This window comes from Monodon monoceros, unplaced genomic scaffold (assembly GCF_005190385.1).
Source record: "Monodon monoceros isolate NGI ecotype Baffin Bay Population unplaced genomic scaffold, NGI_Narwhal_1 Super_Scaffold_6, whole genome shotgun sequence".
NCBI classification, from domain to species: domain Eukaryota; kingdom Metazoa; phylum Chordata; class Mammalia; order Artiodactyla; family Monodontidae; genus Monodon; species Monodon monoceros.
The window spans coordinates 82,930,353-82,952,416 of NW_021703783.1; the positions used below are offsets into that span (position 1 = coordinate 82,930,353).

General features: G+C 41.3%; 1 protein-coding gene across 3 annotated transcripts in view; it reads right to left on the reverse strand.

Annotated features, from left to right (window-relative positions):
- The window catches only part of GLT8D2 (glycosyltransferase 8 domain containing 2), a 56,809-nt gene that overhangs the window by 7,361 nt on the left and 27,384 nt on the right, over positions 1-22,064 (reverse strand). Inside the window, exons 3-8 of one of the 3 annotated variants that reach the window (XM_029206130.1) lie at positions 16,239-16,285; positions 14,036-14,128; positions 6,772-6,943; positions 4,085-4,202; positions 2,731-2,815; positions 1,989-2,101 (exon numbers count right to left, since the gene is read on the reverse strand). In XM_029206130.1, coding sequence (XP_029061963.1) covers positions 1,989-2,101; positions 2,731-2,815; positions 4,085-4,202; positions 6,772-6,943; positions 14,036-14,128; positions 16,239-16,257 — 600 coding nt within the window. In that variant the 5' untranslated portion in view covers positions 16,258-16,285. The remainder of the gene's footprint in view (positions 1-1,988; positions 2,102-2,730; positions 2,816-4,084; positions 4,203-6,771; positions 6,944-14,035; positions 14,129-16,238; positions 16,286-22,064) is intronic. The other 2 variants (XM_029206129.1, XM_029206131.1) reach the window with 2 other exon arrangements.

A 22,064-nucleotide genomic window follows, 5' to 3' on the forward strand; every position in this document is an offset into this window, starting at 1 on the left:
TACTACATCTGCCAACTCTATCTGTCCTTGTGGGTGCTTAGTAAGGCAGCTCTCCTTACACCCCAAAACTGACCCCAATCCTATCCCAAACCTGCTTTCCTACAACCTGCCCTACTTCAGTGTCCACTCCATCCTTCCAGTTAGACAGACACCTAAGGTCATTAGGTCATCCTAGACGCCTCACTCACTTTTCATCCAGATCTCAGCAAATCCTGTCGGTCCCATCTTCCAAAATATATTCAGAAGCCAACCACTTTTTTTGCTTTTTGACCGCGCCACGTGGTTTGTGGGATCTTAGTTCCCCGACAAGGGATCAAACCTGGGCCCTCAACAGTGAGAGCATGGAGTCCTAACCACGGGACCACCAGGAAAGTCCCCAGAAGCCAAGCACTTCTTACTGTCTCTACTACCTTCCTGGTCCAAACCATAATTACCACTCACTGGATTTCTGCCAGCTCCTCCCAACCTGTGTCCTGCTTCCACCCTTTTCAATCCCACTCTGTCTCCGTGTCACTCATCTGCTCAAAGCCCCTCCAGTGGCTTCCCCTCTCATTCAGAGTAAAACCCAGACTCCCTAAAACTCCTGCCATGCCCTCCACCATCTACCCCGCCCCCATTACCTGTCCAACTTCCATTCTTCTCCCCCTTGACCCCTCTGCCACACTGACCTCCTTGTTCCTTTAATACACCAAACACACCCCTGCCTCAGGACCTCTGCATTTGCTGTTACCTCTTCTGAAATGTTTTTCCCCTAAATATCTATTAAGATAGTTGCCTCAGCTCTTTCAGGTGTAGGCTCAGCGACAACATCTCAGTGGAGCCTTCCCTGACCACCCAACTTAAAATCCAACCCCACCTCCACCCTGATCCTCTGTTCAATATTTTACTTGCTTGCTGACCGCCTCTTCCCACTAGAATGTAAGCTACCCAAAGGCGGAATTTCAGTTTTATCTGCTGTGTTACCAGCACCTAAAACAGTGTGAGACACATAGCAAGCACTCAATAGCTAGTTTTGAGTGAATGTAAAATGAGGAAGGACACACTATTTCACCCACCTCATGGTATGCTCAAAGACAACATGGATGTAATGGAACTATTTAAGCACTTTTCTATGTGCAGGCACTGTTCTAAGAACTTCATGCATATTACCTCATTAGTTGCATACGATAGCTTTACATGTATTAACTAATTTAACTCTCCCAATAACCCTACCAGAGAAGTATTGATACTGTTATTACCTCTATTTAAGAAATGAGGGAGAAAACCACTGAGCAAGTAACTTGCCCAAGGTCACAAAGCTACTAAGTGATGGAGCCAAGATTTTGACAGGCAGGTCTGGCCCCAGGGCCTAGGCCTTAAAGTGTGTCACAGCTTAAATGTCACACATGTAAAATTATTTCCTGGAACTTTTTTTTGAAGAACAGCATTCCATTTGTAAGAGCATCTTGTATTGTAAAGCCATTCTTTTGGTTTCGGTGTTACATCTGGGTTCGACTGTCTTCATTTCTACCAGGGTAAGGAGCTCTCTACCTTGGAACAAAATCAGTATTTTCCTCTACTGAAAGGAGGGGGTGGGGAATAATGGTCAAACTCTGAAAACAGAACCAAAGGTTCAGTGAGTCTCTTTTACAGTAAACACCATCTCTGCCATAGAATGTGGTTGCGAGTAACTTAGATAACAACCATCGTTCCTGGAGCATTTACTGGACACTTTGACATCATGTTATTTCATCACAACTCACAAAAACACAACCAAATAGATGCTACTGTTGCCATGTTTCAGGTAAGGAAAGCGGGACTTGCAGGGGTGAGTAACTTGCCCCGGAGTCTGTGGGAGCAGAGCTGGGATGTGAATGGGAAGCCCGGGCCCCTGGCTGTTTGCCTCCCAGCAGTCCCCCAGTCTTCTCCAAGGTGAGGATGACACTAGTTCTGAAGTGCAGGGAGGGAGGAGAAGGGGCAAAGGGAGGATTCCCGAGACATGTGCTCACCTGCAGCCCCACAAGTCTGTGTATGTCCTGGGAGGAGGGCAAATCGCAGTCATCTGAGAAAGCTGCCGCGTGGCCCAGGGCCAAGGTGGTGTCGTACAGCTCTTGGATGTCCCCTGGATTCACAAACACCACGAGTTACAATAGTATAGCATTCATTCTAGGGCTAGATAGAGGCTTCGAGCTTAAACAATCCCTGATTTTGCTATGAGGGAAAAGTATGTGATCCATGGTTTCAAGCGGCTTGGCAATTTTCTTGATAAGAATAGGTCATATCAATTTAAAAAGCCACTTGATAATAAGCTCAGATCAACACTGGTCAGATTTCTTTATTTCTGTTGCTGTGTACGTACCACACCAATGCTCGTCTTATTTTGCACGCGCGCGAGAGAGAAGGTGACATTTAACACTAAAACTTAGCTCGCTTCTAAGAATGTTATCAGTGAGGTTTTATCCCCCTACATTTTAGGTGTGCAGAAAAAGGAAAGGCCACCTATTACAGACTTTTACAAGCTACTTATTACAAACTTTGACAAACAGAAAGTGGCTCTCAGAAAGTCAACTGGATTGTCCCAGAAAGTATCAACCCGTTTTCAAAGTATTCCCTGATTAACAACACTATACTCCCCAATTTAATAAGCAATCAAAATCACTGAGCCGCTAGATATTTCAAAAATGAAGAGAGACCGTCATTCTACTTGTCAGTTGCTCTGCTTCCGAGTGTTCTTGGCATCGCTGAGCATACCTTGTACGATTACATCATCATCCAAATAGATGACTTTCTCGTGTTGATGGATAAGCAGAGGGAGATAAAATCGAACAAAGTTCAGCTGTTAAAACAACAAAAACAGTGGTTGTGGGGAAGAGACAGAAGGCCCAGTGACTAATAGGTGTGCTGGGGGGGTCAGCTTTGACCATGGCCTCTGCTCAGCTCCAGGTCTGGAGCAGAATAAAACAGAGGCTGCAAAGAGGTCTCACCTGAGCTTCCTGATGCCCAGTTTACCTGGGCCCTGGGACTGAAACCAGCGCTGGTCAGCAGTTCTTCTAGATCCAAACCCCCCACTGCTGAGACTGTCACCGCTTTCATCTCTGTGAACTGATGCAGCGGGAGTCACAGAGGCTGTCAATCTTTCTGGCCACAAACTGTCTGCTTTCCTCTACACTCAGTAATTTTGACTACTGTCAACTAAAGCAGCCTTAAACACACATGCACACTTACGTGCGTGTGCACACATACGTACACACGTGCACACATACATACACACACGTGTGCGTGCGCATGTGGAGCTCATCTCACACGTCATCACATCACACACGCAGGTTCACCCTCTTAGCTCCTTGAACCAGAAAAAAGCCAGAGAAGCATGGGCTGAGGATGGGGGTCTTAACGTTTTAATAGCTACAGTACTGTATAATGCAAAGTCCCAACTCAGCTAGCACTCTTGATAATAAATATCTGGAATTGGAAAAAGATCTTATCATCGGAGGGCTTCGAATTTAGCTAATTTTCAAGGATGGATTTCAATAATAACCACATGTAGAAGGTGGCTGCATTTTCTGTGCACCTGCCATCAAAAACACCACTCTTCATGCAGAAGAGGGTCCCTTTTGTAAGAGCTCTTGCAGTAAAACACCTTAAGATTCCCAATGCCAGGAAGCAAGTTGGTGTCTCCTGAAAGTATGTCAATACTCTGAAGTATATAATCCATCTTGCTACCATCTCTCCTCAGCTGCTGGGATACTCTGAGCTAAGTGTAAGGTCCCGGCACGGTACACACAACTGCCTCTGGGCTGGGAATACTTTTTCTAGGCCTCACAACTCGGGCCCTCCCCTGCCCCACAGGCATATTTACACACATAAATGCATGCTGCATCTTCTTACGCTTCGTTTCTTCTTTCATAGCTTCATTATGGTTTATGTAAACCATCTTACATCCTTTCTGCAGTAGGTGGCTTTTGAATTATAAATAAGCAGCGTTTGGTGGACACCTAAAACTGTTAGTCTTCTACAACGTTCTGTGGGCATCCCAGTGGCTGGTGTTCCACACCGAACAAGGTCTCACTGAGAACCATCCCCGACATGTGTGATCCCTACTCACAGGCTGGAGCAGTTCAGGCCTCGCGGAGTCTGGTCTGATCTTTCCTTTGAGGACCATAGGGTTGAATTCCACGATTTTAAAGTTTATTTCTCTCAGTTTAGAATGTTCGATCCATTTTCTAAAGGGATGACAAAAACAAAAACAGAAAACAAGCTCGAGCACACACCTCCAAACTTTCCTCAATTTGCCTATTGCCTCAATCGGAAGTTAAAAATAAAATATGTGCAACCTTAGTAGAGTCTAGTCTATAAATCCTTCTGATTTTTTCCCCATCTGGTTTAGCTTTGAATCTTTTTTTTTTCATTCACATAACTTTCTGCAAAGGAAATGAAGCAAAACAGTAATAACCAAATATCTCCCCAGATCCACATAATCTCCACAGGAAACTAGAACAAAAAGTGTTCCTTCTTTCTTATAAAGCAGTATCTGTGGTTAACGGTGCTCTCCTTTTGATTTTTTATTATTTTTTTTTTTGCGGTACGCAGGCCTCTCACTGTTGTGGCCTCTCCCGTTGCGGAGCACAGGCTCCGGACGCGCAGGCTCAGCAGCCATGGCTCACGGGCCCAGCCGCTCCGCGGCATGTGGGATCTTCCCGGACCGGGGCACGAACCCGCGTCCCCTGCATCGGCAGGCGGACTCTCAACCACTGTGCCACCAGGGAAGCCCGATGGTGTTCTCTTTGCCATGGGTTAACAGCACTGTAAGGAAGCCCGGCCTTCTGAACCTGCTACTTTGACTGAATCGTGTTTACTCTGCTGTTTTGACTCCAAGGATGATCTGAATTTACCTTTGCCTCTCAATCTTCTGTCCTTGCTCCCCATTTTCTCTTCCTCCTCCTCTCCACCCTCTCCCCTTATGTGTTCTCAGTTTCACAGAACTTGAAATACCTTGAACTTCCCTTCATCTCCGCTCTCTCCACTTCCTCCATCCTCCTTAGAAATAGTCACTGTTAACAGCTGGGGATCTTTCTGGGTCTTCTTCTTTACAGAAATACATATATGTACATGTACAAATTTACAGTTTGGGGGTTTTGATTTCATTGCTATAGATTGAATGTTGTGTCCCCCACAGATTTGTATGTTGAAACCTAATCCCCAGTGTGATGGTATTTGGAGGTGTGGATTGTAGGAGGTGATTAGGTCATGAGGATGAAGCCCTCATGAATGGGACTAGTGCCCCTTATAAAAGACGTTCATCCCAGTGAACTCCCTTACTCCTTCTGCCATGTGAGAACACAGCGAGAAGACAGCCTGCTATGAAGCACGAAATGAGCCCTTACCAGACATGGAATCTGCTGGCACCTAGAACTTGGGCTTCCCAGCCTCCAGAACTTGAGAAGTAAATTTCTCTTGTTTTTAAGCCAAGCCATCCAGTCTGTGCATTCGGTTACAGCAGCTCAAACAGATTAAGACATTCATAAAGTGGGTCATACTATATGAGGTGTACTGCAACTTGTATTTTCCACTTAGTAATATGCCTTGGAGATATTCTATGCCTTCTTTCTTTGTTAACAGCTGGATCATATTCCATAGTTTATTTAAATATTCTTTCACCGACGGACATTTAAGCACTTCACAATTTTTTTACTACTTCACATAATGCCGAAATTAACATTATTGTACATATATTTTGGTCATATGTACTAGAATTTCCGCAGCACAGATCCCCAGCTGTTGAAATGGAATGGTGAGTCAAACTATATATGCATATACCATTTTATTAGATATTGCCATATTGCCCTCCCAAAATTGCTTTACCAATTTATGAAGTGTACATTGTGTAAACAAGGAATAAGCATGTCCATTTTCCTGCACAGGACGGTGTTGTCCTATTTAGTTTTTACCATCCTGATGAGTGCAATGACACGCCATTGTTTTCATTTGCGTTTCCCTATTGGTAACATGGAAATGCCTTTTCGTGTTTGCTGGCCATTTATAGTGTTTTTTTCTGTGAATTGTCTGTACTCTGTGCTCATTTTTCTACTATATGCTCATCTTTTTGGTAAGAATTCTTTATACATTTTGGACAGTAATCCATTGTCTATAATACATGTTGAAAATATCTTGCCTAATCTGTTGTGTGATCAGTTTCACTTAGTGTTTTTCACCAGTTAAAACTTTTTAAATATTAGCAGTCAAATCTGTCAGTTTTCTTCCTTGGGCTCAAGGAGTCACTCTCCATACCAAAATTATACAATTACCCCACATTTTAGTAAGACATTTAGAATTTTATTTCCTGTTTATTTCTTTTAAATCCAACTCCAATTTATGTTTTAGTATGGTGTGTGATAGGAAAGAGACCACTCTGCAGTTTAAAAATTATAATTAGTGATGATTCTGAGCCATATTAAATTATTATATTAATAGTCTCTCAGGTTAAGACAGCAGAGAAAAGAGAAACTTTTAGAAAGAAAGACTCATATAAACTGCTTAAGGATTGGGTTTCCTTCATTCATTAGATAATTCACTTCTGCAGAATGATGCATTGCCCTACCGGATTAATGAGACTTTGCTAAAATTTCCTTAGCTAGGAACACGTTTGTCAGGCCATCAAGTAAACCTCAGGTCATCCCCTTATTAATTTAAAGGACATTTATCAAACCAAAGAAAGAAGGGAATCCATGTAAAGAAAGACAAGGACAATTAAAAGAAAGTAGAGAACTCCAAAGTCTATAGTACACAGATTACCGTATTCTGGACAGAGTGTTCCGGAGTCCAACTACATAGAACAAAATGTTGGCCTCAGTGTTGCTGTAGATGCTGTTGATGGCAGCCATAGCCGCACCCATCCTCCCTGCTGCTGCACAAATCACCACCGGAATCTCATCTTCCATATCCTCAGGGGTCTCAGAGTCATCATCTGGAAACATCAAAATCAGAGTCTTGGAACATGAAGGAATTTCACAGTGTGGAAGTCTTGCCTTCCACACTCCAGGGGGAAGATAGCATGGTGGGGAAGAGATTGCCGATTATTCTCCAATATCCCCGTCTCTCCTTCTTCTCTTAGAAATACAACATTGGAACTTTAGCTGGCACATAGCCAACCACTAAGAATATTTTTCCAGACTCCCTTGCAGCTCTGTGTGATCAAGTGCTGACCAATGGGATGTTAGTGCCAGTATATGTGCAACACCTGAGTTTGCCTTTAAAAGGAATATGCTTACCCTCCCCTTTTCTCTTCCCCCTTCCCATTGCCTGGAATGTTGATATGATGATAGGAGTTCAAGCAGCCATCTTGAACCATGAGATGGAAGCTGCCTCTTGAGGACACCGAAACTATAAGATAGAAAGGATCCTGATCTGGATGATTATGGAACTGACACATCAGACTTTCACTTGAGAGAGAAAATAAACTTCTATTTTGCTTAAGTCACTATTATTTTGGAGCTCTCTTAAAGAAGCCAATCAGATAGCCTAACACATACACACAGTTGAAAAATATGTGAAGAACTGAAAAGCCTCACTTGATTCAACATTCTTCAACTCTTGTCTGAATTGGAATATTCACCTTGCCTACATTGCTATAAAATATACTGCTTGTGATCTTGCTTTCTGTTATCCACGCTCTTGTTGAGAGAGTCAAAAGTTGATGGCAAATAAAGGAGATAAATGAAAAAGTATGACTAATGCATAAGATGAATAATTGATTATTCTTCTGATCCTTGGCTATGATATAAAATACTAATGTCATAACATCATATTTCGGTACCACAACTTTCAGGTATGAAGAATAATAATTATCAGTATGTATTCACTATCAAACAGATATCTGAGTTTTACTTAAAGCTCTCTCTTTCTTTACAGATGTCTTTTTGCAAAATCTCTATTATTCAGACCCAGGGTAGTTTTAGCTGATACTTAATCCAACAAACGTGTATGAAACTAACCACCAGGTACTCTGCTTTGTATAATTTTAAGAAATATTGAAAGGCCTCCCTCTTTATCTCCTACATCCCTCCCACCACCTTCCTCCGCAAGTGAAATTTCCACCACTACAATAATTTTTCACAGTATATTTGCTGGCATGAGATAATGCTCATAATATAATGTGAAGGGTGGGGGGGAGAGAACACAAAATCCTTTCCAGTATTTGATCCCAATTTGACACATGCATATTTGCAAATGGATCTATGTCTATTTATAGAATTATGAGTAATTTTAATTTCCTTATTTGTGTTTCTTGTATTTTCCAAATTCTCCAAAGTAATTACAGGTTGCTTTTATAAAGAGAAGAAAAAATTTCTTAAGGGACTGTTCCTTTTGAACTAAACCGTCATCTTGGGGAGGTCCCCTAATCATATGGTACCTGCAGGCATCTAAGTGATCTGCCTAAATGAAAATTTGACTATGTTTCTTCATTGCTTAAAGTTCTCCCATGGTTTCTATAGGATAGAGCCACATTCCATTCCTGGCACACGTGGATCCAGTCCCTGTTCACTTCTCTAGCCTTGTCTACTTCTATTCCAGCGTTGCAAAAATACTAGCAGTTCCCTGAATACTGGCACCACGTTGTCCCTTATCTTAATGCCTTTTCACAGGCTGTTTCTGATGTCTGGAATATTATTTTCATCCCCTCCTGCATGTCTAACTATTACATATTCATTCCAAATGCAGTATAGACATTGGAGCCCCCAGGAAGCCTTTAACAGCTCACTAAGACAAATTAGTTCAGCCCTCACCCATGGTCACTCTGTTCTTGCTTGTGGGTGGATTTACCAGCTGCACTGCAATTTATTTGGTAGTATGTCTTTCCTTTCTCTCCTGTAACACTAGGAGCTCTGTGAAGGCTGGGACAGTATCTTGTTCACCTCTGTCTCCTCTGCAGCTAGCCCAGTGCTGGAACATGGTAGATTCTCAATACATTTTGGATTGTTGGCTGGCTGGCTGGCTGGGTGAATTCATTAGAAACCTCTGTTTGAGCACTTACCACACTGCATGGGAAGAATCTATTCATGTGTATGCCTCCTATACTAGACTGTAAGCTCATTGTATTATCCCCACTGAGTCTGGCACCTAGCAAGCACTTAATGAAAGTTTGCTGAAATCAACTAAACAGATATGATGCATTGGCCTTAGAGAACAGGGCCCTAGAGGAATAATTCATGGGTGACTCTTAGGGGCAAAGAAAGAGGGAAGGGTTGAAAATCTGGGGCAGTACCTGGCTGTCAGGCTCAGACAGAGCCCTTCATCAGGCTATGGGCAGAATGAGGTTTGGAGGAACACGTCGCCTTGAAAGAAGAGCACCCCAAGGGAAGGTCAAACACTGAGTTTACAGCTCTGCTGCAGACACATCACACCACCATACTGCTTAAGAGCCTCTGCCAGTCAGAGAATCTGGGAGCTAACCTAAGCCAAAATGCTCTCTGCCTAGAAGTCTTTCCTGGACAGAGTGATAGATGAAGGCGCGTTGGAGGAAGGGTGGGAAGATTTTTCAACTGTAATTCTTCACCAATACCCCATCCTAGCAGATCTTTGGGAATCAGCCATTGTACTACTTGGATCTGTTACACCAAACGCTGCCTGAGCCAGACCATTAAAAGGTTTGTTATGAGAAGCCATTTGGTGCCCATAAAAATCTCATATAATAATGGCATATGGACCAGAAATTTATTTTATTGCTTTAGACCCTTCTCACAAGTAACTCTTATCAAACAATGTCCATTTCTAGAAGAGGTGAAATGTCTGCACTCCCAGTGCCAAACCTCTGAATCGCATTTCAAATTAGAACTATTTCAGCCAAACATATGAACTTGCTGCACCCCAAATGGGCCAAGAGTGAATCACCAGCATGCTGACTGCAAGGAAATTGTCGGGAGATTCCATGGAATGTCGTTATCAGGAGATTCCATAGAACGCTACCATGTTTTTCTTCAGTACATGACTTCCCAGGGCCTCTGGACTTCACGTTATGACACTAGTTCTTTGAATTAATGTTTTAAAAATTGTGAAGATTAATATGGAATAGGTGAGGTACAGAGGATTTTTAGGGCACTGAAACTATTCTGTATTCTATAATGATAGATAAATGTCCTTATAAATTTCTCAAAACCCATAAAATGTACAACACCAGGGGTGAACCCTAATGTAAACTATGGACACTGGTGGAAATTCCCTGGTGGTCCAGTGGTTAGAACTCCCTGCTTCCACTGCAGGTGACACGGGTTTGATCTCTGGTCAGGGAACTAAGATCCTGCATGCTGCACAGCATGGCAAAAAAAAAAATTTAACTATGGACACTAGTGAAAATGATGTGTTAACATAGGTCCACAGATTGTAACACATGTACCACTCTGGTACGGGATGTTAATAGTGGGGGAGGCTGTGTGTGTGTGTGTGTGTGTGTGTGTGTGTGTGTGTATGAGCGCATGTGTGTGAGCGCATGTGTGTGAGCGAGTGCATGTGTGCGCACATGTGTGCATGTGCACACGTGTGTGTGTGTGTGTGTGTGTGTGTGTGTGGTGGAAAGGGGTATGGGGGAAATCTCTACCTTCTGCTCAGTTTTGCTGTGAAACTAAAACTGCTCTAAAAAATAAAGTCTATAAAATATTAACATGCACTTCTGGAAAATTCCAGTCAAACAGAAGAGTATCTAAATGGTGACTGTTTTCTGCAGACCTCGCAGCCCACATTCCAAAGGTTACCAGTGTGGTATGTGCCTCTCAAACCCTTCTTAATGTACATACAAAAGCACATATACTACATGTTATATAAATATTACATGAAATTTGATGTATTATTTTAAAACCAAAGTACCACCCTCCCCCCACCAAAGGAGAATCATTTAAGAGTTCTTTGGACTTCATCTTCAAAAGTAGCCAAAGAATTCAAGTGACAGGGTATCCCAGAAAATCTTTTGCAGTTAGTGAAATTAGGGTGTAACTAAGAACATTCAGAATACTACACACACAGTTTAGGTGATCTTGGTATAGTGGTGGGACAGCAGTGATTATAAAATGAAAGTAATTAACATGTGCATGCTCTGCTGGGGGAGACTAAAGGGAAAGAGGTGTTCAGCCTAGAAAAACATTTCTCAGTGGATTTCCTATGAAGTCAATGTGTCTTGGGTTTAACTTTGAAACACATTAAAAAATTTTTAAACTGAAAAAAAATGAAATCATACTTTTCATAGTCTTCTGTAACCTGCTTTTTCCACTTACATACCACAGACATCCATCTTTCCATGCCAACTATGTTCTTTTGAGTGGTATTTCATAACACTGATTCCCTCTCTTTTTTTAAATTTTAACACTGTGTGGGATAAAAATGTGCTATTGGATCCATTCATGTGGTGAAAACACTTTATCGTATATAAATATATAGCCAATTAGTCAGGATGTGCATTTCCTCACAGTTCTTTTAACAGCTATTATAAAAGCAACTCATTTCTCTCCATGGAGAAAGGAATTTGCAATGCAATCTGCTGACTGAATGTGTTGGTTTATGGGCAGGAAGTAAAACGTGAGGAGTAACAAGCTCAAAGTTCAGACCACATTTGACCTTGTATGACCTTCTCTCTCTCTCTCTCTCTCTCTCTGTGTGTCTCTGTCTCTCTGTCTCTCTGTCTCTCTGTCTCTCTCGACCTTTCTCAAAGCAATTTATTGAGTCATTAGTTACATACTGCTATGGACTGAATTGCATACCCCTAAAATTCATATGTTGAAGCTCTAACCCCTAGTACCTCAGAATGTGACTGTATTTGGAGATAGGGCCTTTAAAGAGGCAGTTAGGTTAAATGAGGCCCACCCTTAATTCCATATGGCTAGCGTCCTTATAAGAAGAGGAAAAGACACCAGGCCACGTGAGGACACAGAGAGAAGGCGTTCCTCTGCAGGACAAACCAGCCCTGCCGGCACCTTGATCTTGGACTTCCAGCCTCCAGAACTGTGAGAAAATTAACGTCTGTTGTTTAAGCTACCCAGTCTGTGGTATTTTGTTATGGCAGCCCAGGCAGACTAATATAGATTTCTTTAAATTTACCTACTGTAAGTACATAGTTCACTGATATTTAGTAAATTTATCCCATTTTAGAACATTCAGAATGTTCTAAAATCCCATTTTAGAACAATTTTCATCACCAGAAAATTTCCCTTCAGCTGGGTTGCAGTCAAGCCACTCCCACTCCCAGCCCCAGGTAACCACTGACCTGTTTTTCTGTCTCCATAGATTTGCCTTTCCTAGAAATTTCCTTTAAATGGAATCATATAACATGTGGTGTTTTGGGTCTAGCATCTTTCATTTAGTGTGTGTGTGAGGTTTATTCATATTGTATCATGTATTCGTAGTTTGTTCCTTTTTACTGTTGAAAAGTACTCCATTGCATGGATATAACACATTGTACATATTCACTGCTTGATTCACATGTGGATTGCTTCCAGTTTGGGGCTACTGTCAATAATGCCCTATAAAAAAAAAAAAAAAAAAAAAAAAAAAAATAATGCCCTATAAATATCTGCACACTTATCTCTGCCTGGAAATCATTCACGTTCCAGAGGCTCCTAATGTTCATCTAGACCTGATTATACATATTTTTAATTTTTTATGAATTTTAAAATAATTAATTATTTATTTTTTGGCTGTGTTGGGTCTTTGTTGCTGCATGCGGGCTTTTCTCTGGTTGAGGTGAGCGGGGGCTACTCTTCCTTGAGGTGGCGGGCTTCTCATTGCAGTGGCTTCTCTTGTTGCGGGGCACGGGCTCTAGGCATGCAGGCTCCGTAGCTGTGGCGCACAGGCTTAGCTGCTCCGCGGCATGTGGGATCTTCCTGGACCAGGGCTCGAACCCGTGTCCCCTGCATTGGCAGGTGGATTCTTAACCACTCGCCTCCAGGGAAGTCCTTATGAATTTTTTTATACTGAAAAAGTCAGCTTTGTGAAAGCAGGGACATTATTTTGTTCCTTGTAGTGTGTCCAGTGCCTAAGCCTCTGGCTTAAAAAAAAGTGTGAATATGAATGTATATAATGCACCAAAATATTAATTGTATTTGTCTTTGGCTGATACAGCTACAGGTAATATTTTGTATTTTCCATAAATGAGTATATTCATTTTGCTGATATAAAACAGTAACCTAATGAAAAATAAAACACTACTGGTGCTACTTAATTTTTGTGTGTGCTGGCTTTGTATGTTTGGAGAAGTGAGGTTCCATCCCATGCAATTCACCCCTGAAGAGGGAAACTGGGCTCCCCAGTGCAGCTGGAGGAGGACATATGGTCAATGCAGCGATTTTGCTCATAAGCGAAATTATTGAGAGACTCCAAAAGGGTGGATGCAGAACAGGCCACTCAGAGTGAGGTCCGAAAACCAACAGCCTCAGCATCAACTGGGAGTTCATCAGAAATGCAAATTCTCAGCCCCACCCCCAAACTACTGATTCAAAACCTGGGGCCAGGACTGTGTTTGAACAAGCCCTCTGTGTGATTCTGATATGTGCTAAGTTTGAATAGCACTGGTCATTCTACAACACAACTGAAAATTTGGCCTTGGGTGGATATTCTAAAAGCAGGTACTTGGAAGCTGACTGGATTTTTGTTTCTCTCTGAACCCAGCTATTGGAAGGACTCAAACTGTGTTCTTAGGTATCTCATCTTGATGGACCACATGGCTGCCTGCCTGCTCCGTTCTTCTTTTTTTTAATATATTTTTTCTTTGCGGTAAAATACGCAACATAAAATTTACCATCTTAACCATTTTCAAGTGTACAGTTCAGTGGTATTAAATACATTCACACTGTTGTACAATCATCACTGTCATCCATCCCCCTAACGCTTTTCATTTTGTAAAACTGAAACTCTATACCCATTAAACAACAACTCCCCTTTCCCCTCCCCCCACCCAGCCCCTGGCAGTCATCACTATGCTCTCTGTCTCTATGAATTTGGCTACTCTAAGTACCTCACGTTGGTGGAATCACAGAGTATCTGACTTTTTGTGACTGGCTTCGGTCACTTTGCATACCTGTTTCGTTCCTGAGCACAGTCCCCCTATGAGCTTTCTTATACAGAATCCCACAGATGGTCACAATCAAAAGGAACAGCAACACCTGGTTAACTGAAATAAAAACAGAAACATGTTCAGGTATAACCTATCAAACTGAAACTGTGGAATAAGTTTAGAATAGCCAGTGGGAACAGACGCTCTCCCTGACATACACAGGACTGGAGGCCTGGAACCTTTCTCTAAGCAGGTAGCACGTGGAGTCAAGAGTTAATCTGTGATACTGCCGATACTCAAGGCTACACAGATGTAGTTTAAGGACAGCCAGGGCTAAACCCAGGCAGTCTGACGGCAGAAGCTACAACCTTGATGACTGCATGATGTTGCCTCTGGAGCCACTTTCTGTGCAGGAGTACTTTGTTTCAAATAATAGCCAACATTTATATGACACTTATGATGAGCCAGTGCTTATTATGAATACATGTTCTTAGTCATTATAACAGCTGCTTCTCACTTAGTTCTACCACTGGTCAAGGATGATGTACATAAATCTCTTGCCCTGAGTAAGAGGTTAGAAGATCCCAATACCTCTTCCCAGTCTAAGCCTCCAGGGCCATCCTTTCCAAAACAGTGATGCTCGCCCTTAGGATCTACTGAGAACTAGAATGGTGTCGGACAGTGTTTTCCTAAGTATGGAGCTATACACCACTGGATGTACATGGGATGATTCAGGAGGCTTGTGTTCATAGCATTAAGTAACATTAAATCACAGCGAGAAATCAGTCCTAAGTTCATATGCAGGCAGGTAACCAAAGCTACCCAGAATTGAATAACATTACTCTAACCATATATATTTGTACAATCACCTTCTTCTGAGACATAACTGTTACTCTACTTATAGTAAGGATATACACTTTCTATTACAAAATACACTTATAATTTTTTAAATGAGTCAATTTAAAGAAAATAGTAAGTCATGCACAGAACAGAAGGAACACAGATGATGAAAAGTTGAGAAGGTGGTACACTGCCATATGTGGTACACAAATGCCTCCAGTTTGGTAAACATTGGTAGAAGGGGAAAGGGCTGGGATTTGAAGTCAGACTCAAATTTCATTTTACCACCTACTAGCTGTGTGGCCTTGGACATGTTACTTAACCTCTCTGAGCCTCAGTCTGCTCATCTGCTAAATGGGGATTGTAATAATAACCACTACCTTGCAGGGGTGTTTTGAGAGTTACAAAGGCAATGTAGGCCCAATAAAGACTTTAAAATTGTTTTGTATTATTATTTACTATTTTTGTGTGTCAAGATATTGATACTTATTGGCCTCATACTGATCTATTTTCTGGCCCCTAAGGCCTTTGTCTTCACATTTGTAGAAGGAAGGAGTTGGACAATCTTCACGGATGCCTTCCAGAGCTATGTCCTAAGGCTCAATGGTTCTGCCTTGCTGACATCCATCCCTTCTCTGCCTTTCTGGGTTATCAGATTCAGCCAGAGACAACCAGATACTATACTCAGTTTAAAACAAAACTATAGGGAAACAGAAGACAGGGGACAAAGTTCTATAGTTTATCGATACAACTGATTAACATTCGCTTCCCACAGCCACTTTGAGGAAGCAGCCTAATGTCTACTACCATCTGACCCTTTTTTAGTATAAGTATGTCCCATGCAATATTGGGGATATACTTATACTAAAAAATTATTCATAGTTTATTAGAAATTCAAATCTAACTGGATATCTTGTCTTTTCATCTGCCACATTGGGCAACTCTATTCTGAGGGTAACTAACACAATTAGGTAATTATTTTTCCCCTAGGTTCACAAACAACTGGATATAAAATCAGAGGCAAGTCCAGGTTTTGATGGGGTCTGAAGATTACATAATTTGAAGTGAATCTTTAAGAATAAGAATACGAAATTACAAATGCTAAATTAGGCAGGAACATGAATACTTACTTTAAATGAGAAAATAAATAATATTTGCAACCTTTACGGAAACATCTGACCCCTCTCATGAAAAATCCTCCTCTGAACAAAACACTCAACAACTTTCTATGGAAATCATCCTCATGTGATGATGCCAACAACTGTCTGTGGGAAAACTATCCATGAAAACCAAAGAAGATTAAAAAAAAAAGAAAAAGATTCAGCATCAAAACAGTCCTCCAAAATATCTATTTTTAATCATAATTTTTAAAAGTTTGTAATCTTACTTTTTCGTAACAAAGCCATGTGTGTTCATGTGGATAAAAACTGTGACCTGTGGATTAAAGAATAAAAATTATTTTTAAAAGGCAATCAACCCAAAAGTCATAATACAATTATTAAGGACTACATCTTTGACCATTTGCTATGTGGAAAACTTTGCAATCATTCTTTTTTTTTTGGTGGTACGCGGGCCTCTCACTGTTGTGGCCTCTCCCGTTGCAGAGCACAGGCTCCGGACGCACAGGCCCAGCGGCCATGGCTCACGGCCCAGCTGCTCCGCGGCATGTGGGATCTTCCTGGACCGGGGCACGAACCCGTGTCCCCCGCATCGGCAGGCAGACTCTCAACCACTGTACCACCAGGGAAGCCCTGCAGTCATTCTTAACTGTTCTGAATCTAGAATTTTGAACTAAATATTTCTTGAATTCAGCGCTCACCTCTTCAAATTGATTTCTCTGGCTGTACAAAACGTACAAAGGACTCCCAAAGCGTAATCTTTTACCTTCTCCAAAAACTGCTCTGTCAGCCCTCTGGGTTAGCAGATCAGATGGCACTAACTGGAAGAAATGTCACATAAGAAGTTTTCCTTGATGTAAAATATCAATCCTGTGTCTTTTTTTCCTGCTATCATAACTTCATTCCTTTGATAAGGAAGCTTCTACATCTTCAGTAATCCCTTGTGAAAACAGAACCATCCTGAGAGGGGCACATTTTATGCTCCATTCAATCATTCAGTAAATATATATTGAGATCCTACTGAAAGCCCAGCACTGTGCTATGTACTGGGGATGCAGCAATGCGCAGATCAGTCCCAGTCCCTATCATCATGGAGCTGCTTTCAGTAGAGAAAACAGATATTAAAATGTAACAAGTAAAATAATTAGATTATGGTAAGTGATACGAAGTAAAAAACAGAAGTGCTGGGATAAAGGTGAATAGAGACCGGGAGGCATCTTGGTGAGAAATCAGGAAACACCTCACTGAGGAGATGACATTTGATCAGAAGAAAGGGCAGGAGCCAGTGGAGAGAATGCAGAAGAGCATCCCAGGCAAAGGGACAGCAAGTGCAAAGGCCCTGGGGCTGATGATTCTAAGTACCGCAAGAGGTTCAATGTGGCTGGAACAGAGTGGAGTAAGGGAGAGACTGGCTAGAAGAGGCTGGAGACAAACTGTGGGGTCTGTAAAGGAATATGGATTTTATTTTATTTATTTTTTTGGCTGTGTTGCATCTTCGTTGCTGCACGCGGGCTTTCTCTATTTGCAGCGAGCGGGGGCTACTCTTTGTGTGGTGTGCAGGCTTCTCATTGCGGTGGCTTCTCTTGTTGCGGAGCACAGGCTCTAGGTGTGCAGGCTTCAGTAGTTGTGGCTCGCGGGCTCAGTACTTGTGGCTCACAGGCTCTAGAGCACGCAGGCTTCAGTAGTTGTGGCACGTAGCTCAGTAGTTGTGGCTTGCAGGCTCTAGAGCACAGGCTCAGTAGTTGTGGCACACGGGCTTACCTGCTTGGCAGCATGTGGGATCTTCCCGGACCAGGGATCGAACCTGTGTCCCCTGCATTGGCAGGCAGATTCTTAACCACTGAGTCACAGAGAAATCCCTGGATTTTCTTTTAAATGCATGTAACCCCCTCCATCAGCCTTTGTCTTCCTTAAAGCCCTAAAGCAATGTTTTTCAAACATTCCCACAGAAATTCTGATGATAAAAGAGAGCGGACACTCCAAAGTCATCCCCAGTAAGTTCAAAATATCTTACAAGTTTCTTGTTTTACCTTCAAGTTCATGTAAACTGTACATAAATATAGGGGGAAAAAATAGTCCCTTCATTGTCGGAAGAGCTTCTCTCAGGGAGAAAACTCTTCGTTATGAAATCAAGGTCTTCTATACACAGATGTGATGGATAGGGGTGAGATCAGGAGAAAGCTAACTGGGTCGAGTAAATGATGAGCTGGAATCCCCGGGTTTGGCAGCAGCCCAAGAAGAACAGCATGTAAGGAGGAGAAAGATCACAGGACAGGAGCTGCCAGTCACCCAAGAGAACTTCTTTCCCTGTGCAGATGGGCCCTAGGGACTTTCAAAGAACTGGAATTTCCAATATGCAGTCCACAGTCTCTGCCACGCTCTGCACCTTCTAATTCCCACCTTACCTCTACACTGCTTTCCCCTCTGGATCTAAAGACACATGTTGCTGTGTTTAAGGGAAATCAAGGGAACGGGGCAATGTTCTTTATTTTGGACATGGAGGACAGGGGAGAGAAACAACTGAGCTAGAAAGTTCTGTGGGCACCGGACATGAGAATGGAAGTCATCGAGAATTGGTACAAAGTTTGGAGGGAATATTGGATGGAGGAAAGGTGAGTTAATTGCATTTGAATCTCCAAATCTGTGGCAGATGGCAGGAATCTTAACCTTTTTTTGACATAAGTATCTTGGAAGTCTGGTGAATCCCACAGACCTCTTCCCAGAATAATGTTTTTAAAAGCTTAAAAGATATATTGTATTATAAAGAAAACCAATTACACACTTTTAAAGAAAATTATCAGAATATTGGGGGAAAAAACAAATTTGTGATACCTATAGCATTAAACATGCTTCTTTATTAAATAACAAGGGCTATTAGCAGGTATAATACTTATTGTAGCTTTAAGTAGTAATGAGCTTTAAAAGATATGAGATATTTGTAGCAGCTGTGATGTAACATGAAAGTACCTGATTTACACTGATGAGGAAGTCACAGGTACTACAGTTCCTTCTGTGGCTTGTTTCCTATATTCACAAACGAAGGAGATGCTCACATTTTTCCTCATCTAAGTGCATGAGAAAATGAAATGTATCCATGGACACTCTGAGGGTCTGTGCATCCCAGGTTAAAGGTTACAGAATCCCTGGGGTAGGTTGATTCAACTGACACCTGGGTTAATATGTCATAGAAAAGTCGTGTGTTTAATGTTTTACCATCTAGAAAAACTGCTGCTTTGGGAAGATTTGCCAGGTTTGTGCTGTGGCTTTTTGCAGTCTTAACCACTGGACACCAGGGAAGTCCCAGGAACAACTTCTTTTAACAGAAGAGGCAACTACTTCTTTAGAGAATTAAGAATTGGCCTTATGAGAACTATTTTTCTGCCAAGACATTTGAGACATGTTGACAAGGTAATTTCTTTATAGTATCCTGGATTTCCACAAATTTCCTGTTGTGAACTTCCATAATTAGAAAGAGTGCTTCACTCAGGGAGACACAAATGGTGATGTATAACAAATATTCAGTATACCTGTTTTTTTTTTATAGACTTCCTGTGACACATGTAATTGATTAACTGCATATTAACAGGTCCGCTTCAAAATATGACTTGATTTTCTTTTTTGTGTGTGTGGCCGTGCAGCATGTGGGATCCTAGTTCCTTGACCAGGGATCAAACCTATGCTCCCTGCAGTGGAAGTGCAGAGTCTTAACCACTGGTCCACCAGGGAAGTTCCTTGACTTGTTGATTTTTAAATGTTTAAATTTTTACATATAGTAGAATTCACTTTTCTGGTTGTATTGTTCCATGAATTTTAACACATGCATAAATTCCTGTGATAATCACAACAAATGAGAAAAAGAACAATTCCAACACCTCCAAAAAATTCTCTTGTGCTGCCCTTCTGTAGGCAAACCCAACTTGACACCTAACTCCCGGCAACCACCGATGTATTCTCTGTGGCTATAGTTTTGTCATTTCTAGAACGTCATGTAAATGGATTCATACAGTATACAATCTTTAAAGACTCTTCTTTTGCTTAGCATGACGCATCTGGGATTGATACTTGCCGTTGCATGCATCAATAATTTGTTCCTTTTTATTACTGAATAGCGTTCCATTGCAAGAATGTATCACAGTTTATTTATCCATTAACCCATTGAAGGACATCTGAGTTCTTTCCAGTGTTTTCTGATTATGAATAAAGCATCTGTAAACACTTGTTTAGAGGTTTTTGCATGATTTTAAGTTTTACTTCTCTGTGGTAAAGACCTAGAAGTGGGGTTGCTGGGTCATTTGGTAGATGTGTGTTTATAAGAAATTTGCCCATCTGTTTTCCGGAGTGGCTGTATCATTTTGCATTCCTACCAGCAATGAAAGAAAAGTCCAGTTGCTCAGCATTCTTGTCAGCACTTGGTATTTTATTTTAGCTGTTCTAATATGTGTATTTCGTGGTGGTTTTAATTTGCACTTCCCTAATAACTACTGATGTTGAGGATCTTTTTATGTGTTTATTTGCCATCTGTATATCGTTGTGATGGTTAATTTTATGTATCAACTTGAAGGGGCCATAATATTTGGTCAAGTACTATCTGGGTGTTCCTGCGAGGATGTTTTTGGATGAGATTAATGTTAAAGCAGTAGTGTAAGGAACACAGATTGCCCTCTCTAATGTGGGTGGGCCTCATCCAACTAGCTGAAGTTCTAAACAGAACCAAAAAGCTGACCTTCCCCTGAGTAAGATAATTTCTCTGGTTTGACTGCCTTTGAAGTGGGACATTGACTTTTTCCTACCTTCAGACTCGAACTGAAACTCATGCTCTTCCTGGGTCTTGAGGCTGCCAGCCATCAGACTGGATCTACACCAGCGGTTTTCCTGGTTCTCAGACCTCCAGACTCAGACTGGAGCTACACCTCTGGCTCTCTTTAGTGTCCATCTTGCTGACTCAGCTGGCAGATCTTGAGTCTTGTTGGTTTCCATAATCACATGAGCCAATTCCTTATAATAAGTCTTCTTCTACATACATATACATCTGATCGGTTCTGTTTCTCTGGAGAACGCTGACTAATGCAATGGGGAAGTGTCTGTTTAAATCTTTTCCCAATGTTTTAATTGGATCATTGCTTTCTGATTTCTAAGTTTGGAGAGCTTTACATACTCTGGATACAGGTCTTTTGTTAGATGTGTGATTTGCAAATACTTTCCCCCAGTAGGTGGCTTGTCTTCATTCTTTTAACAATGAAAAGTTAAAACTTTCCTTTGCACAGCAAAAGTTTTCAGTTTCGATGATGTCAAATTCATCAATTTTTTGCTTCTACAGATCATGCTTTCAGTGTCATATCTAAGAATTTTTGGCCTAACCCAAGGTCAGGATGAGTTTCTCTTATGTTTTCTTCTGAGAATTTTGTAGTTTAATATTTTGCATTTCAATTTGAGTTAATTTTTTATATGGCATGAGGTATAGGTTAAAGTTCATTTTTTAGCATATAAATATCCAGTTGTTCTGGGATCACTTGTTGAGAAGACTATCCTTTCCACTGAACTGATTTTTTTTTTAATATTTCATTCTAATTTTACAGTGTTCAAAGGGAGGCTTGAGATTTATCAAGGACTTTAAATCTAGAGGATGATGCGTGTCCCAAAGAAGGTTTCTGATTCTTTCCTACACTTTCTAGATTTGGATAGCAATCAGTGGCTAAAAAGTAAGTTATATCATCAAATACAGATTCAACGTTCTCAAAATAGCACCAGGCCTAAGAAGACAAGAAAAGGGCTGATGCATCATGAAAAATTTCAACCAAACATTTCTCCAAATCCAAATCCTATCTTTTCACAATATTCTGGAGTATTTTATTTGTGCTCTGAAAATCCAAGAGAGCTAACAGACTCTCTGTTCTCAAAATATGCCTGTTATAACTCTGCTTCCTGGATGTCCCAGTTCACAATTTATCTATATGCTTATCATAATACCTTATATATTCATTAGAAAAAGCAGTGGGCATTCAGAGAAGCAGAGGATAGCAAGGAAAGTTGGATGAAAAAAACTGAAGTTTAACCATTAGAAAAGAATTTTAGATTATAAAATTCATCTTAGGAGA